Source organism: Rhinopithecus roxellana, chromosome 1, assembly GCF_007565055.1.
Source record: "Rhinopithecus roxellana isolate Shanxi Qingling chromosome 1, ASM756505v1, whole genome shotgun sequence".
Classification (NCBI taxonomy): Eukaryota; Metazoa; Chordata; class Mammalia; order Primates; family Cercopithecidae; genus Rhinopithecus; species Rhinopithecus roxellana.
In genome coordinates, this window is record NC_044549.1 from 63,509,569 (window position 1) to 63,529,527 (window position 19,959).

The 19,959-nt window shown below is 39.2% G+C and overlaps 1 protein-coding gene across 1 annotated transcript in view; it reads right to left on the bottom strand.

Annotated features, from left to right (window-relative positions):
• Positions 1-19,959, bottom strand: part of SHQ1 (SHQ1, H/ACA ribonucleoprotein assembly factor) — a 109,586-nt gene that overhangs the window by 42,064 nt on the left and 47,563 nt on the right. The window contains exon 10 of the mRNA XM_010385980.2: positions 7,258-7,378. Coding sequence (XP_010384282.2) covers positions 7,258-7,378 — 121 coding nt within the window. The remainder of the gene's footprint in view (positions 1-7,257; positions 7,379-19,959) is intronic.

The following is a 19,959-nucleotide window of genomic DNA, read 5'->3' on the forward strand; positions in this document are numbered from 1 at the left end:
TATCAGTGACTTGGGGGGTGGTAGGGGTCATGGCTTCCCCCAGCTATGGCTCAAAATGGTATTGTGAAATTACAGCAATGTCTTCATGAGGTGACTGCATGTACTCCACCTTCACTTTCTTAGAAATACCACTCACTACTTCTGATCCCAGTGTGACCAAGGCAACTGGACCAGCAAAACTTACTCTTGCTGAGCCAATCACATTCTTCCTCCTCTGGAATTACAAACAAGGGAATCTATCCCCACTGAAAGTAAAGACATGTAAACTCAGAGCTGTGGAGTGGCCATCCTCCACGTGCAGTGAGAGAGAAGAGTGGCAGTGCCTTGCAGAAAGCAGCACCACACGAGACCACATGCAAGAGCAAGCCAAATGCCTCACTTTCTCATCACCTGACCTCCTGGTATCCAGATGTACTCTTGAAAGTACAGTTCCAGGGGATAACCTATAGTCACCCAATAAAGTTCCTCAATTTTACTGTAAAAGTCTGAGTGAGTTTCTCTTATGTGACCAGTTGACAAGAAGTCGTCAAGAGCCATGCTCCTGTATTCCCAGCTACTCCAGAGGCAGAGGCAAGAGGCTCACTTGAGCCCTGGAGCTAGAGGTCACACAGCGATATTTCATCTCTTAAAAAATAAAAAGAATTAGTTAAGAATACTGGCAGGCTCCAGCACACAGCCTAAAGAGATACGATTTCTTATCTGGCCCTATTTACTAAAACATCGTGACCCTCGGAATGTTAACAGTAGACCCTCTTATTCAACAATAAAGGATAAGACCCTCTTATCCTTATTCGACAGCAAGGATAAACTATGATCCAAATGCAAAAAGCCTCACGTCCACTCTTGTCCTACCTATACACTGTAGCTAGAACGAGAAAATTTGTTCACCATGTTGCATACATGTTCTCCTTGTCTATCTGTATGACGTTATTTTCCCAGCTTGAAATGCATCCACTCCGATTATTATTATACTTACAGACAACACAGTACCATGTAATCAGAGAACATTTTTTATGTTTTGTGACTTAATTCATTTCCCTTCTTGTCTAAACTCTTCTTTATACATCTGTCCCAGCTGTGCTCCAAATGTTCCTGGCTCCCTCTTTACTGATATTCCTTAGCGGCCTCAAACCAACATTTCCAAAACTGAACTTCTCATCTTCTCTCCCAAACTGCACACTCTTCATTAGTATTTAATCTTGGCAAATGCACCTTCAACAGCCCAGTTAGATGCCCAAGTCAAAACCCACATCTCATCTTGGCTCCTCCCCTTCTCTCTCTCCCAGCAGCGTCCAATCAATTACTAAGTCTGCCTCATCTGCCTCTCAAATCTGCCGACTAGTCTCCTTCCCCATTCTCACTCACCTGGCTCAAGCTATTTTTCCTGGAATATCCTGCTTCTTAACCGGCCTTTAAGTCTTGAGCTCTGAGCTCTGTCCCACCACAATTCATTCCCCACAATGTCACCTGATGGATCTTCCCAGAATGTCAGTCTCATCCCCGTACTCATACAGGGACTTCATCACTTAAAACTCTTCAGATGCCCCATATTCTCCCAGGACAAAGGCCAAGCATCTTTAGAAGGCCAAGCCTCTACATGAACCTCTAGCCTCACTTCTTTCCTCTCCCTTCTATACTATGACCTATGCATCCTGGGTTTTCAAGCCCTTCAAATGGGCCATATTCTTTTGTCTACTGTCTGAAATACTCTTCATCCCTACTTCCTCACCTGCATCTGACCAATTCTTACAACCTTTCAGCTCTCAGCTTAAACTCTTCCTCTGGAAGCTTTTTCCTACAGCCCTGTGTCCTCTTAGATGCTTCCACAGCACCCATACTTGCCCACTGTAGCTGCTACTGGGTATAATATATTACATCTGCATTTCCCACTAGAAGACCAGCTTTAAGACGATGTGTCTCTCTTGTTCACCATAATATTCCCAGCACCTATCTCACCACCTGGCACATAATAGAGCTCAATAACTACTGTTTGAAAAAAAAATACATGACTCCACTTTTAGATGCAATTCTGATGTTGTACCTCTGCATATGAGTCTCTGACTCCCTAATTTTGGCAGATCAACCAGGAACAACAGACAGCCAAAAGGAAGAGATGTATGTTATCTACCCTGTTCTTAGCATAATCCTATCCCCTTCAAAAGCACACGCACATAGAAAGCAACTCAAGCAATCTAAAGCAATCGTAAGGTCTTAAGTTTTCCAAAATTTTAGAACTTCGGTGCTGAAATGACTTAGGTTCACTTACAACTGAGGAAACTGAGGTTCACGATTTATCCAATGACAGATAACTATTTTGTGATATAGCTGTTTCCCTCTACAAACTTCCCACATTAGTGTCCAAAAGACCATAAGATTTCAGCCAAAAAGTGAATTGCACTGAGTATTAGAGTTAATTAACCATTAATCAGTTTAATGCAAAGAGGGTTTAGCATTTCAAAAACACTTTTTTCTTTTTCCCCATAACCACCTACTTAAAAAAACTACACTAGAGAGAAAAAGTGTGATTTAACATCTTAATAACAAGTTCACATTTGTACTGATAAGAGTCAGGATTTTAGATTTTAGTTTCATTTAAAAACAACAACATTTTTCTATGTAGCAAAAACAAAAGAATACCCTTCTTGAACCCCTGTCATTTCAAAATGTGCTATGTATTAAAACCATAGTTTTAATGTGAAATTTTCTCAATGAGTATATATGTACTCTTTTTATAATGAGGAATAAATTAGTTACTTAAAAAAAACTCTGTAATGGATGTTATAAAGGGAAATGGTTTATAGGGTATTATCATGAGTATAAAACAGGCTACAGAATGGTATGTACAATATTGTTTCCACGGGTTTAAAAATGCATTAGGAAACAAATAGAGGAAATATCAAGGTACTAATACTGGTTGAATTAGATTAAGTGACAAAGTGACTTGCTAAGGTCATACGGTCAATGAGAAGTAGAGCTGGAATGTATTACAGTTCATTATTTTCTATCCCACCTTATATAAAAAGGTGCCAACTCTTTGAATGCAAGGACTTTTTTGCTTATCTGCAGTGGTGGATATCACAAAAATTATGCATGGACCTTTTTTTGGTCCATGCTATCGTTAGTATTAAGTGCGTTTATGTGTGGCCCAAGACAATTCTTCCTGTGTGGCCCGTGGAAGCCAAAGGGTTGGATACCTATGGAACTGTTAAACTTTCAGAGGGTCACAACTATCACTGCTACTGATGACAGCCCACCAGCAAAGAATCGGGGAACTTGTATATGTAGCTGAAATATCAATAAAAATAAATTAGAATTGATTTATATTTTTAAAGTGCTACATTTTTTAAAAAATGAAAAATGTTCCTTTAATCCGGTCTAACAGGTATCATTTAATTTGAGTAAAACTGATTGTGCTCACGAACTGTGATGGGCCCAGATAGGTGCTCATTCACAAAGACCTTAGTATTTTAGAGGGGAAAGAGTTACGCATCTAGATTCCTACAATATAAGGCAGGCATGAGAAGTGTCCAGTGATCTCTCAACCAAGTGCTACGGAAACATCCATGAGAAAGACAGACGTTTCATTCATTCCTTTTCCTTTAGGAAAATCTCTCTGAAGAAAGGGCTTTTATCTTTTTCTTCCACATGCTATGGGTGGAGACGACTGGTTGCATATGTGGCATATCTTGAAAAATATGAAATCTGGAACCAGAAGACCTGACCTATCTCTTATAAGACATATAACCTCAAACAAATCACTTTCTAAGGCTGCCAACCAGAGAACATTTGCTGTAGTGAGCACCACACTCGAAACTTCCAGTGAAGCTTATAGTGAAGGGTGGGAGGGAGCATTCTTTTCAGAAAAACAATTCATAAAGTCTCTAACTCAGAATGAGAGGCCAGGAGCATCAGTTTTTCAGCTTTGCAAATATGCACTACAAGACACAGAAACCATAGGGAAACGTAGTACAAAAGCAGAAGTAACAATAGATGTTGCTATAACTTCATTAATTCAAAGTAAGAATGACTTTGCTACCTATGTTTCCATAGGTTTTTGCCAAAGCATATACCTGACTTAAAAATGGAATACTGTTTTTGTGCTAGTCAGAATTTATTACTTACCTGGTATTTCAAACAAAACCTTACATAGTTTTTATTATTATAATCAAAAACATCAAACTAAACTAAGAAAAATACACAGCTCTTTTCAAACATAAAAATAAGGTGCTAGATTTCACTGATAAACTATATGGAGAAGAAATAAACCAGAAGGTAAAAGTGAGGAAAAAATTACTTATGAAAATCATGGATCAACACTGCAACAGAATTATTTAGACCTAAGAAGTTCACAGTAAAGGAAATACTAGAAAGCTCAATCATGTTGTGCTTGTAAAATTAAGAATGAAACTAGAAATTTTTATAAAAATTTGATAAACAAATGTTTTATTTCAAAAGAGAAAAAAACAGCTGGGCTACAGTTAAATTTAACATACAAACTGAAAGCAACACACCTGTCTAGGGAAAAGAAAGTTATGTTCAAATTGGTAAAGTTGTAAAAACCACTTTTGCAAAGTAATTTGAAGAGATCCTGCTGGTTTCTCTCTCCTACCTCACTCCCCAATACATTATCCCTTTTTTAAAAATTACTATTAGCACAATTACAAACAACCTAAGAATTTCCCTTCATTTCCCACAACGTTAAAACCAAGAGAAAAAGTTTTTTCAAAGACGGTCGATAATCCCTACTCTACTTGAGAGCCTATATCTTTCTACTTTAATGAAAAACAATCTTCTCTCTAGTTAATAAAGAATATCACAAAGAGAGAAACAGGCACTCATAGAAATGGGATCCTTGCACAAATCTCAATACTCATTACATGTTTACAAAATCATCACTCCTTAAAAAAAAAGAAAGAAGAAGAAAAACCAAAACCCACACAGACAGACTATCCCCATTTAATTTTATTATGAAAATGAAAGTAACAACAGGAAATGGCAGCAGGGTATTTGATAAGCTCAATTAGCAGGAGGATCAAATGAAGTGATGACATGCCATTATGACCTCAGGGGTTAAAGATTCAATTTTCCATCTGGCGAAATCTAAATTTCCAACACGAATGCTGACACCACCTGCTGTACGTTATTAGGCATTATCTTGAGCAATCCCTAAGCATTTTCTGTACAACAGGTATAGCCTCAAGTTTTTTCATATTTCATTCTGCAATATAACTGCTTTCCCGTGAAGAGAAATAAAAAATAAATCCCATATAATGGCTCATTCAAAACAGACATTAAAATCCACACTAAAGCATTTATTTATCAATCATGGCAGCAGCAAAAATATCCAGATCATTTTTCTTCTAAGTCACAATTGACATTGTACCTATCATTTTCTTTTTTTTTTTTTTTTTTTTTTTTTTTTTTTTTTTTTTTTGAGGCGGAGTCTCGCTCTGTCGCCCGGACTGGAGTGCAGTGGCCAGATCTCAGCTCACTGCAAGCTCCGCCTCCCGAGTTTACGCCATTCTCCTGCCTCAGCCTCCCGAGTAGCTGGGACTACAGGCGCCCGCCACTTCGCCCGGCTAGTTTTTGTATTTTTAGTAGAGACGGGGTTTCACCGTGTTAGCCAGGATGGTCTCGATCTCCTGACCTGGTGATCCGCCCGTCTCGGCCTCCCAAAGTGCTGGGATTACAGGCTTGAGCCACCGCGCCCGGCCTGTACCTATCATTTTCTATAGCACCTAGGAGTCATTTCAATTAAGAGTTCCCTTCATAGATTTTTGTTTTTTTTTTTTAATACAGACAGGATCTCACTATGTTGCCCAGACTGGTCTTGAACTCCTGAACTCAGGCAATCCTCCCACCTCGGCCTCCCAAAGTGCTGGGATTACAGGCATGAGCCAACATGCCTGGCCCATTTATAGGTTCTTAATTAATAGCCTCTTGCTACTGAAATGGAATTTTGCCCTGTTTACTAAGAATCAGATCTACAGAACTTCACAAAATGAAAATTCACTGGCCGGGTGCGGTGGCTCACGCCTGTAATCCCAGCACTTTGGGAGGCCGAAGTGGGTGGATCATGAGGTCGGGAGATTGAGATCATCCTGGCTAACACAGTGAAACCCTGTCTCTACTAAAAAATACAAAAAATTAGCCAGGCGTCCAGGTGTGGTGGCACATGCCTGTAATCCCAGCTACTTAGGAGGCTGAGGCAGGAGAATCGCTTGAACCCGGGAAGCGGAGCTTGCAGTGAGCCGAGATCACGCCACTGCACTCCTGCCTGGGTGACAGAGTGAGACTCTGTCTTAAATAAATAAATAAATAAATAAATATTCACTGCATTTTAAAATTTAATAGTTAATCTATTATGTTTCCTTGATTGACGCAATGGTAAACACTTTTAAAAATGTTTATATACCGAATGCTGGAGCCCATCTGTGAGTGTTTGGACCCTTCCGTACATGCGTTATCAAGAATCATGCCATTAGGCTCTGCAGGTGGTAAGCCAGTGGCTAGCCAATGAATGCAGAGCTCTCATCGGGATTCATTTGATGTGGTTTGCATACTACATACATCTACACACACACTCTACTGTAAGTGAACTATAGATACAAGTTCAGATACTCAGTCTTGAGATTTCATACCGGACAGTCAATAGCAAGGCAATAAATATCACAACTGTTTTAATACCTGTTTTCCAAGATATACCAATACCAACTTTTTCCAATAAAATTAACTTTTCACCATCTGTACCTTCTTCCCTAAGAACATTCATCAAGCTTCCCATATTAATCCAGTTACTTTTTAGTGTTTGGTAGGTCTATGGGTTCCCTTCTCATTAAAACTTATTCCTGGCCAGGCACGGTGGCTCACGCCTGTAATCCCAGCACTTGGGAGGCCGAGGCAAGCGGATCACCTGAGGTCATGAGTTCGAGACCAGCCTGGCCAACGTGGTGAAACCCCGTCCCTACTAAAAATAAAAAAATTAGCCAAGAGTGGTGGCATGGCCTGTAATCCCAGCTACTAAGGAAGCAGAGGCACAAGAATCACTTTAACTTGGGAGACAGAGGTTGCAGTGAGCCGAGATCGCACCAATGCACTCCAGCCTGGGTGACAAGGGCAAACCTCTATCTCAAAAAAATAAATAAATAAAAAATAAACCTTAGTCCTCAGGTTATTTTGTTTTCTTCCTCCTGGGTAAATAGGTATGTCAGCAATGTGAGCAACTAAAAATTCATAAGTAACTCTATGAAAACTTACTTGACTTTCTGAATCCACACACAGTAGTCTGAGATGTAGAGATCATTCAGTATGTATGCTGGGTCGTTTTCCTGAAAAATTTTGTGAATATCCAAGAGACACTTTAAAACTGCACTTTTACCTGAAGAAAATTGAAAAAAAAACCATAAAATTATCCTTAAGAAAAAGAAATTCAGATCCTGAGAGGTAATATATTTAAAGCAGTTCAGAATCCTGATCATTTCTTAAGAATATTTTTAAACGCAAAAAAATTTATGAGTCCTATTAGGTCCAAATCCCTTTATTGACTTCCTTAAGAATTACATATAATTTTTGACTGGGCACGGGGCTCACACCTGTAATCCCAGCATTTTGGGAGGCCGAGGCAGGCAGATCACAAGGTCAGGAGATCGAGACCATCCTGGCTAACACGGTGAAACCCCGTCTCTACTAAAAATACAAAAAATTAGCTGGGCGTGGTGGCAGGCGCCTGTAGTCCCAGCTACTCGGGAGGCTGAGGCAGGAGAATGGCGTGAACCCAGGAGGCGGAACTTGCAGTGAGCTGAGATCGCGCCACTGCACTCCAGCCTGGGTGACAGAGTTAGACTCCGTACCCCCCCCCCCAAAAAAAAAATACGTATAATCTTTATATTCTATTGTTACAGCTGACTAGTTGTGGTTATCATTGAAGTGCTATGAAATACAACTAGGTCTATTAAATGAAAGGCAGGAAGTTTTCTAAACCAAATGAATATTTAAATGCATCATAATTTTAATTAGATAATGTTCTTCCAATTCAAGCTTTCAAAATAACATGGAAAACTGCATTCTAAATTTCAAACTTCTTTGTTTCTTATGTCAACATTTTCTGTCAAGGAATTATCTACTAATAAATTATTTTATCTTAAAGAATTGAAGAAAACTCAGTTTGAACACTCAAACATCACAGCACTACTTCAGAAATAAGCTGACAAAACTTGTATGAACAAAAGCCGTCAAGGATTAAAGTCTTGTTCAACCTAACTACTTCCTCCTGGTTTTTAAAGGAACCTAATTTTAACCCAACCAAAGTCTACAAAAGGAGCCTTTTACAATTCAACAATTCCCTAGGTGTTCCACACTTTATGATATTCCCTGAAATTTATTAATTATAAGGTGAACTATTAATACCATATCTAGAGTATTACCACTTTCTTTGATCTGTGAAATTCAGTATTTTCAGCTTTAACAGTTTCATTCTTATCTTTACAGTTCTGAAACACAGAAACACTGTATACTGAGTTCATGAAGACACTTGATGCGCTTTCACTGACATTTCCCATTTAACTTTTAGATCATAAAAGAATCATGAGCTAGATGATGACATCTCAAGATCCTAAAATTGCTGACACTAAATTTTTTAACATAATTAACACTAGAAAGTAAGTTTCAAAAGAGCAGGGGCTTCTGTTTTATTTAGTGGTTAATCCCCAATACCTAGAACAGAACACTGCAGCAGCAGGTTTTCCATTTAAGTATTCTAAGAATGAATGAATACACGACAGACACAGTAATCACCCAGCTTAAACCCTTAAAATTTCTTTCATGCTACAGTCTCACCCATCAAATCCTGATGATTTTTCCTTGGAAATGCTCCTTGTATCTGCCCTTTATCTGCCACTGCCTGAGCTCCTATGTTCACTCATATTCTCATCTCATGCCTCAATTTTAAGAATCTTCTTGCCCATCTTTCAGATTCCAGACTCTACCTCTTCTAACACACATTTTTTAATGCACTGTTTTCATGGAATCTCTTCCTTGCACATGTTCTCAATGCTCTTTCTACAGACTTGTTTCCACGCCTTTTTCCCTTTTCCATGTGACCTAGCCCGCTATCAAGGTCTAGCTCCAGTCTTCATTCCTTCGGGAAGCTCTGGGCTGACTTTCCTAGTTTTCACGGTCCTTTACTAAATGCTGCAAAGAAGTGGAAAGGAAACTCAAAATGGGGAAAATCCTCCCCAAACCTCTCCTGTTCAATTCCCAGAAGGAAAACTGGAGGCTCCAGGATGGGTAAGATACAGGGCCACTGAGTTGAGGGACCAGGATCTAAATTCCAATCTTAATGGCTCCAGAGGCTACCCACTGTGCCATGCTACCTGTATGTTCTCGCCCCATCCAGTCTATATCACGTTTTTATTACTCAAGGACTTATTAGTGACTTTAACCCCTAAGTAGGTAATAAGTCCTTGAAAACAGAGTCCATGCCTTTTTAAAAAATATTAACTTGGTGGCTTCCTCATATGCAGATACAATAAAGAATGAATGAAGAATGTCAATGGAAGCTCCACTGCTAGACTGATTGTGAAGAGAAACTAATACTTCGAAGGCCTAAAGCTACAAGACGTCAAGTTGATTTGGTTAAGTCAAGGTCAGTGCTACAGCTTATCAAAGTGGCCCAGGTTAACTATGTCAAATGATTAGTGTGGATCACCCAACAACAAGCCTATTTTAATTACAAACTAGGTAACATTGACAGCAGGGTTTGATGAAAGGAGGAGGAAACATAATCAAAATCTGCAGGCATGATGAAACCATGTTTGCCACATTAGCCATATTACCCAAAGAATCAAGGAACAACTGACCTGTAAGAATGTTTTGAAGTTTTAATTGCCACAGAGAAGACAAATGTCACAGTAAGCATATGCCAACTAATTTCTTTCTTGCTTTCCTTCTCTCTCTCTTTTTAGGGGAAGGAGGGTGCAGAGGGAAGGAGTTAGTTTTATAAGCACTAAAAGTTTTAAATGTTAATCATAAGTCTTTACTGGAAAAACGAACTATTCTCTTGTAACTTGAATAAGCTTCTCTGCTGTATGACACCTCCAAAATACTCTCTCTCAAGATCCCACACTTTACTAATATAAACAGGTTAATAGAAAATGCAGGATTCCGGCTAGGCGAGGTGCCTCACGCCTGTAATCCCAGCACTTTGGGAGGCCGAGGAAGGTGGATCACGAGGTCAGGAGTTTGAGACCAGCCTGGCCAGCATGGTGAAACCCCATCTCCACTAAAAATATAAAAATGAGCCAGGCGTGGTAGTGCATGCCTATAGTCCCAGCTACTCAGGAGGCTGAGGCAGGAGAATAGCTGGACCCGGGGAGGCAAAGGTTGCAGTGAGCCAAGATCACGCCACTGCGCTCCAGTTTAGGTGACAGAGTGAGGCTCTGAAGAAAAAAGAAAAGAAGAGAAGAGAAGAGAAGAGAAGAGAAGAGAAGAGAAGAGAAGAGAAGAGAAGAGAAGAGAAGAGAAGAGAAGAGAAGAGAAGAGAAGAGAAGAGAAAAAAGAAAAGAAAGAAAGAAAAAGAAAATGCAGGATTTGGAGAAAACCATTTGGCTGGAGCAAAGAGTTCATGTAGGGAAAAAAGGGAGAAGCAGCAGATGAGTTTGGTAGAAATCAGACAGTAACAAGGAGGAAGAGAAGAATGCACTTGGACAGACTGAGTGAGAATGTCTCTAAACTTAGGTGTAGGCAGTAGGAATAAAGGACCCTACTCCAGAGATCATAATGTAGAAAGGTACGGAGTTAAGGTCACATATTTAAGGAGGATCCACAGCAGCCATTACCTAATAAAATTACATACAGCTTCATTTAGCAGACATGCCTAAAGTGAGGTTGCCCTCCTGCTAAAGGCCACAGGCAAATTTAAACCTTACAGCTATCACAAAAATAATAATAATAATAATGAAAAGAAATGTCAAATAACAGCCAGGGCATGGTGGCTCATGCCTTCAATCCCAGCACTTTGGGAAGCCAAGGCGGGCAGATCACCTGAGGTCAGGAGTTCGAGATGAGCCTAGTCAACATGGCAAAACCCCATCTCCACAAAAATACAAAACTGAGTTGGGCGTGGTGGCATACGTCTGTAATCCTAGTTACTCAGGCGGCTGAGTCAGGAGAATCACTTGAACTCAGGAGGTGGAGGCTGCAGTGAGCAGAGATAGCACCACTGCACTCCAGCCTAAGCAACAGAGTGAGACTCTGTCTCAAAAACAAACAAAAGGAATGTCAAATAAAAAATAAGAAAAGTCAAATTTTTTTTAATTTAAAGAGAAGAAATTACATTGTATTTGCATGTTCTGATTCCTATTTTCTAAAAAAAAAAAGACAAATACTCATTTAAAAAATGCTGGGCCAGGCACAGTGGACCACCTGAAATCAGGAGTTCAAGAAAAGCCTGGCCAACATGGTGAAACCCTGTCTCTACAAAAAACACAAAAATTAGCCAGGCATGATAGCAGGTACCTGTAGCCCCAGCTACTTGGGAGGCTGAGGCGAAAGAATCGCTTGAACCTAGGAAGCGGAGACTGCAGTGAGCCAAGATCACGCCACTGCACTCAAGCCTGGGTGACTTGAGAGTGAGATTCCATCACAAAAAATAAATCAATAAAATAAAAATAAAAAATTCTAGACGTACATACCCAAATGATATTAACAGTATCCGTCTCTACGTTCACTGAGCAAATGAGCAAATATGTGAGAGCCTATCATGCACCTGACATTGTTCTACATGTGGGAGTACAGCTGTTTATTCTTTTCTATACTTCCCTCTATTTTCAAAACTGTCCACAAGAAACATTCATTATTTGTTTAACAAAAATTAAGACACGTTCAACTACACAGCCAACCCCTGAAAAATTGACAAATGAAGGTTACAAATTTGAATTCACATTTTAAATTATATTTTAAAGAACTGAGAAGCAATATTTAGATTAATATTTAAAAATTATATTGCACGGCAGTTTTGAAAGGGAAAGTTATATGCTCTCTTCACAAGCTGTGTTTTACCTGTAAGCCTTAAACTACTTTCATAGTATGTGATGTGACAAATATGGTAAAGATAACCAGGCTACTGGCAGTTGACAATCTAGAATAAAAAGTATATGAAAACCATTCTCTCCCCAACAATATGCATTGTTACTCTGAGGTCACACTTGATCTCTTCTGTTCTGACTGTCACCATAGATGACTACAGCATCACAGTCAGGAGACTCACCAAGCATGTGGCTGGGCTTTTTTTTTTTTTATTCAGTCTCTTTTGTACTGACTGCTCTTTCTATCAGACCCTCAGCCACTTACCTAGCAGCTATGAGCAAAGGAAAAATCTGGCCCTCTTCCAGGCTGTCACATGGCCGGTGGCCAGAAGCCTATGGGGACTCAAAGTACACGGTGCCTGTGGGGCTCTATCCAGTCATGGGCTCATCACACACGACATGGGCATAAAAAAATGCTAAGGCCTAAGTCCAAGAGAATCATTCCTGCTCAAAGGCACTGCAGGAAAGTGACCATTTTTAGACAGTTCACTGCCTGGTTCAAAGCAGAAAAAAAAAACAGTGCCTTGCACAGTAACCACGGTAACTATTTTCACTGCAGAACGGCACTAACAGCTCTCTCCAGGATGTTAAATCCCAAGAGTTAGGGATTCTTTAGGATGGACTTGGTTGAACAAGTCAACCCTATCCGTGGAAGAATGACTCTAAGACCAAGAACTCTTGTTCACTCATGAAAGCAGTTTAACACTAGTATCCTGGTATTATAAATGACAAGTGCCATGAACGTTTTACTTCAGGGAAAGACTAATGACAACACAGAGAAACGTAATGACAAGATAAAGAAAATATAGATGACAGTAATAAGTAGGTGGGTAGTAAATAGGATTTAACATATTCCCTGGCTTTCCTTTAAAGGAAAGGTAAACTAAGAACAATGTGATTTCCTGTCTGGACAGAAGTGGCATCTCAGGTTAATATATCTTAATACAAAGACAAGATTGAGTTGTTCTAAACAGAATCCCTTGGCTTCCTGAAATCATCCTATTAGGAGAGCAGGGTTGGGAATAATCTTTCACTGACAGACCAGCTCATGGCTGGAGGCACATAAGAAATGGTTTCCATCTCTAGGAGATGATCAGGTAAGTGGATGTTTTTGCTGGCTAAAAGCCAGCATAGGAAAAACAATGTAAGTTGCTAAATCTATACAGTAAGAGCTAAATTTCTTTTCAATTGCTGGTACATTACAGCTATGTGACTATGGTTTTCCGGGTATCTACTCTGCCCTCTAAAGTTCTGAGTTACCCAAGACAAGAAGCCAATTGCTTCTTGGCCTTTTGGCTAAGATCAAATGTCATATCTGTCCTTATCAAGAGGCCAAAATAAGAAAATGGACCAGGCCTAGTGGCTCACACCTATAATCCCAACACTTTAGGAGGTGCCAAGACAGGAGGATCACTTGAACCTGGGAGTCTGAGACCAGCCTGGGCAACATAGTGGGACCCCATCTCTACCAAAAAAAATAATAATTTTTAAAATAATCAGTAAAGAAAAGAAGAGTGGTTATTCAAAACACCTGAGGGAAAGCACTGCTTGGTCTTTATTTGTAAAATCATCTCAAAATAACAGCCAACATTACTATCATTTAAAATACATACCTTAGTATAATAGATACCTGGCTAGAAAATGGGTAGCATTCTGGGATTCTGATGAGACCATATTATCAAAACAGATACCTTATGAAGTATTTCAACACTAATTTTCATATGTCATTTGACCATGAAAAGGGAGAAGGCAGAAAAAGTGTGTCAAATTAATCTAAATTAAGAGAACCAAAGTGGGGTAATTTGCTTTAATACCAGGCCCTATCAGGAAACAGAATAAAGTCAAATCCCTAACAATTAACACAAACACACACATTAAATTTAGCATTAAGAAGGCTTCTAGGTCTATGTAATTTTTTTATCCTCAAATTTCTCAGATGCCGTTTAAGCCCAGATTTCTGAGCTGTATTAAGAAACACATACTTGAAGCAATGAATTACTATTTTGAACACAAACTTACAGTCCTGTCAATTTAAAAAGTATTTTTTGTTATTGAAATTACATATATTATCTGTATACTCGCAAACAAAATTAACAGGAAGCAAACATGTACTTTGTAGATGTCCCCTTTGCCTGGAATGTACAACCCTCAATTCAACCCCAAATTTACCATCTATCCAAGTCTCAAATCAGACATTACTTTTTCTGGGAACAGGGTTCCAACTCTTCCCCCACCTGGTTTGGGGTTCCCTCATATACCCGACATACCCCCCTATTACAGTAGTGCTATCGTTTGAATGCACCCTGCAAAAAGTATCTGTTGCAAAGTTAATCCACAGTGCAACAGTGTTGGAAAATGGGGCCTAATGAGAGGTATTTAGGTCATGAGGGCTCTACCCTCATGAATGTTAATGCCAATTATAAAAGAACTTGAGGCTGCCAGTTCAATCTCTTGCCCTCTTTCTCACCATGTGATACCCTCTGCCACATTCTGATGCAGCAAGAAGGCCCTCACCAGTCCCGTGATCTTGGATTTCCCAGCCTCCAGAACCATGAGCCAATAATTTCTGTTCCTTATAAATTACCCCATCTGTGGTATTCTGTTACAGCAGCACGAAACAGACTTAAGGTAAGTAATTAGGAGCTACCCACTTGCTCTGCACCAGATACTTTATATAATTACATGATTTAACCCTACGAGTTAGGTACTTTCTTCCCTGTTTCATAAATGAGAAAACTGAGGCTCAAGGATATGAAGGAGTTGGCCAACATCACAGCTAGGAAGCAAGAATTAGAACTGGAAAATAAGTTTTCTGACCCTCAGCCACTATGCAATAAATCCATTGTCAGTATTTATCACCATGTGTGATGAAGTCCTTGACAGGAAAGGACATGACTTTTCATCTTTCTTCCTTGGCCTAGAACAATCAATGTCCAGCAAATTGTATGATCCTGTTCAATAAATGCTGGTTGTTAATCTACAGTCTGGAGTACAAAGAATCTAACTTTAAACACACCCAGTCAAATTGCTCAGTTAGCATACACTAGTTATAAGATCTCTGTGGTCTAGAGATTTACTTTATTTGCATCATGACAAACATGGCATATACAATTTGTTTACTCCTTCCCTAATTACATATTTCCCTGACGAGAAAAGAATGTAGCTGTACAAACTTTATTACATCACTGTACCATTATAAGTTCAAATAATGAATTTAACCCAAGGCTACTTTTTGCCTTTTCTGCTCTAACAATCCCTGCAAGATTTGCCAGTTTGGAAGGACAGCCTTGACATTAACTCTGTCCTCTTTCTTAAGTAACTTGTCAAAACAGTGACTGTTTCAGTTTAGAAATACATGACCAGATGCCATCAAAACTACATAATGGTAACATGACTAATTTCAATTTCTTCAGACAACGAAGAATGAGGCATCCAAGTTCAAGGTAGAACATTAAAAATATATATGTCCGTCTACACAGTAAGGAGAAAAGTAGATTAAGAAGCTGAAGACGCATGAAAAAAAGCTCTTTGAAATAGCTGCAACCTAAACCTGAACTTTTAAAAAACCCATAGGCACAGAAAACTTCAAAATTTTGTGGGTAAAATTAGTATTCAATTTTTCCATCTTAAGAATTACAGTATGTATTTCAATGCCCTTTGTACTTTTAATTAAAACAATTACACTTCATTTTTTCCAATAAATACCACTTAATAGAGTTCTAATTCTTTGAAATTAGCTTTATTTCAAAATGAAAAAAACCAAAATTTCATGAAGTCAGAAAGAAGAAATAGGAGTATACAGGAAAAAGACAACTGGATATCTCAAATGGCTCATAAAAAGAAAAAACAAACCTAAACCTAATCCCACCACTGATGAATTTATTTTGGTGATCTCAAGTACTGATAAGTATGTCAAGGTAAAAAAGGAGAAAAACTAAACCGTTTTGAAACCCTCACTGTGTTTCAGTGACTATGTCTGCTTTCTGCTAAATGGTGTGCACACTGGTAGAACTGAGCTATATATGCTTCTTTATATTTTAATCAATGGATAATCAATATAATTTAGTAAAGCTGATTAGATATGTATCTCTACATGTAAGTTTAATTTATATGAAAAGGATGCATGAAAATTTTGACTATGAAATTAAGTTCTAAGATCCCCAATTCTGGAAAGGCAAGGGAAGATCATTAAAAAGCTACACATAAATAATCTTATGTAGTTCTTAGCTAATTTCTCACAAAGTAAAAATGGTAACAATCCCAACAGTTCCACTGTGGACCAGCTGTGCAGCCCAGAGTTTGCTTGCTTCTGGTATCACTTCTTAGCTGTTTGGTACTTAATCTGAATCTGTTTCCACAGGGATAAATTAGAAGAAAAATTCTTAAGAATTGCTATGGAAATTAAATGAGACAACAAACATGTAAGTACTTTATATATGAAAAGGGAAGGATGACAACAGGTCATATGATCAGCCCTGGCACTCCCGTTACTGGTCCCTGCCCCTGCTACCTGTGAAGCACCTGCCCACATATTCCTTCCTCCTCAGTGCCGTGGCTAGCGCTCTAGTTCAGACCATACTGCCTGTCCCCAGACTACCTTGGGTCTAGGCAAGAATAAGTCTCCTCTCTTCTCCATGCCCACTAACTTCACCCTTCTCAATGACTCTATCCTAAGTGTTGCTGCCAGATGAATCTGATTTCATAAGCCTCTCACCAGCTCCAATGCCAAACTCTTCAGTGGTTCCTCCCTGAATAAGACCCAAACTCATCAGCAAGCCATTGCAGGCTCATTTCAGCCCAGTCCCAGCACACTGTTTCCATCTTTACCCTACCATTCCCCTTCACACCTCTGGCCTCCAGACAGACGGGAATTTGCCGTTTCTTGGACATGGAACTCTTTTATTTTCCTTTTTCTGATTTTTTTGCCTTCTATTTTCTCAGGGAATACCCTTCCTCCACATCTTCTTTTCTAAATCCTACACATTCTTTAGTAACTATCATTATATATCACTCATTAGATCTATGCTGTTTGCTCCTTCCCTATTAATCCCTTCTCCTCCCACTACTAACAAGCACTCTATCAGGGTCAGAGTGAAGTGTGGTAACTGAAATCCTATCACTCATTTCCTCCACCCTGACCAGGCTCTGGCTGACAAGATTAACAATACAAAGTAGTCAAAAGAGAGGCAGGGCATCCACTTTTTAAAAAGGTTTTTTGGTGTTAACTACATTAGACAATGCGGGACATCTCTTACCTCCTTTGCCTGCCCCAATCTTAGAACCCGTATTGGGCTGAAACTCAGTCTCAAGCTAGGACTGAAGGAACAAAGACCTGGTGCAAGCCTTCACTGCAGCTAGAAACTGGCAGGTCCAAGAGGGTATAAGAAAGACAGGCTGGCACTTAGCTTGCTTTAGAGCAGAGATTGAAAACCGGGGGCCTCCCAGGCTGACGTGGGCTCTCAGACATGCTATGGCTTTTACAGTGTGATTTAAAATTATTTTACTTCTTTGTCCATACTTAAGCTTTAAAAGATTTTAAAGCTTTCTACTTTAATTTTACTTTCTACTTCTTTTTAAAACTGGCAATACTACATATTCACACAGCAATAGTAGGCTACAGCTGAGCCATGTATCTCTCCAGTTCACACAGGCCTCATTAGTCTCTGTTTCCTTAAACCCTAGTATCCTTATTCATTTACCTGCTTGGCGAAGTAGCCATCTCAGTTTGCTTCTCCTAATGTACAGAAGTCTACTCTAATGTGAGCCAACTAGATCAGCTACATTTCATCCTGTGGGAAGGCGAGAGAAAAAAGCTGAAATTATCTACTTCAATGCTGGCCACTATAGAAAACAGCTGAAATGATCTACTTCAATGCTGGCCACTATTTGGAATGGCAAGCAGCCTAAGACCTCGGCTCCCTACAAAAGGGCCCCCTCCAACCTCCATGTACATACCTAAGGCAGAGGTGGTCAATTTTCTCTGTAAAGAGATAGAAAGTAAGTATTTTGGCTTTGCAGGTCAATCTCTGATGCACTTATTCAATTCTGTCATCTTATCACAAAAGCAGACATAGACAGTATGTAAGCGAATGAGCCTGTGTTCCAATAAAACTTTATTTATGGACACTAAAATGAGAATTTCAAATAATCTTCCCAAGTCACAAAATATTATTTTTATTTTTTTCAACGATTTAAAAATGTAAAAAGCATTGTTAGCTCAAGGGCAATACAAGATGGATTTGGCCTGTGGATGGCCATTAAGGTAATTTCTTTTTTTTTTTTTTTGTTAGAGACAAGGTCTTACTCTGTCACCCAGGCTACAGTGCAGTGGTGTGATCATAGCTCCCTGTAACCTCGAACTGCTGGGCTCAAGCAATCCTCCTGCCTCGGGATCCCAAGTAGTTAGGACTACAGGCACACACAACTATGCCCTGCTAATTTAAAAAACATTTTTTTTCTAGAAACAAGGTTTCATTATGTTGCCCAGGCTGGTCTCAAACTCCTGGCCTCAAGAGATCTTCCCCCTTCTACCTCCCGAAGTGCTGAGTTTACAGGCATGAGCCACCATACCTGTCCATTAAGGTCTTTTTTAAAGGGAGTCTCTCCTTTGTATCTTATAAATACTTACATTTTGTTCTTGTTTTGAACGTTTAAGTTCCGAGGTATATGTGCCATGGTGGTTTACTGCACAGATCATCCCATCACCCAGGTATTAAGCCGAGTATCCACTAGCAATTCTTCCTGATCCTCTCCCTCCTCCCGCCCACCCCCTCCCACCCTCCGAAAGGCCCCAATGGGTGTTGTTGCCCCGTGTCCATGTATTCTCATCATAAATACTTACATTTTGTACCTTATCTTTTGACCTATCATTCCTATTACACAATAAACTCCTTAAGAGCTAAGACCAAGTCATAAATATCTTGTAACTCTTCACCAATTCTGTTATACTCCCTTGCATGGAGAATAGATTTGATTCACGTCTGTTGAATAAATAAATGTCTGCCACTTGTTATTTTCCAACGCTAACTTCTTACTTAAAGAAACTTTAAGTTGGGCTATGGTGGCTCACATCTGTAAACCAGCACTTTGGGAGGCTGAGGCAGGAGGACAGCTTGAGCCTGGGAGTTTGAAGCTGCAGTGAGCCATGATTATGCCATACTGTACTCCAGGCTGGGTGACAGAGTGAGACCTTGTCTCTAAAAAATAAAAGAAATGAAACTCTAAATTACCTAAATATATATATAATCAGGTGTTGCTTAATGATTTGGCTATGTTCTGAGAAATGTGTCATTAGGTGATTCTGCCATGTGAACATCACAGAATGTACTTACACAAACCTAGATGGTAGTCTCCACTACACACCTAGGCTATGGTATAGCCTATTGCTCCTAGGCTGCAAACCAGTATAGCATATGACTGTCCTGAATGCTGTAAGCAATTGTAACACGGTGCTAAGTATTTTTGTATCTAAACATATCCAAAAATAGAAAAGATACAGTATATTCCAGCTCTTTTCTGATTCAAAGAAAAACAAAAAAAAAATTAATAAGAAAATATACAGTAAAATCACAGTATTACAATGTTATGGGACCACTGTTGTACATGTGGTCCATCACGGACTGAAAGTCATTATGTGGTACATAATTGTAATTCTTACATGTATTCCAGGTAAAACATAAAGTATTATTCAATTCACTTCATCAAGGCCTCAGTATTAATATATAATAGGACCTTGATTCATTAGGGTCAAATAGAAGGTTTTCTCTTTGTTCCCCCAGAGTTGTCTTAAATACATACAATTTTCTGCTGCTATTTTCTTACAGAAAGTTACTTCCATAAAAAATCAGATCCATAAAAATAATCTCAAAACTGACTT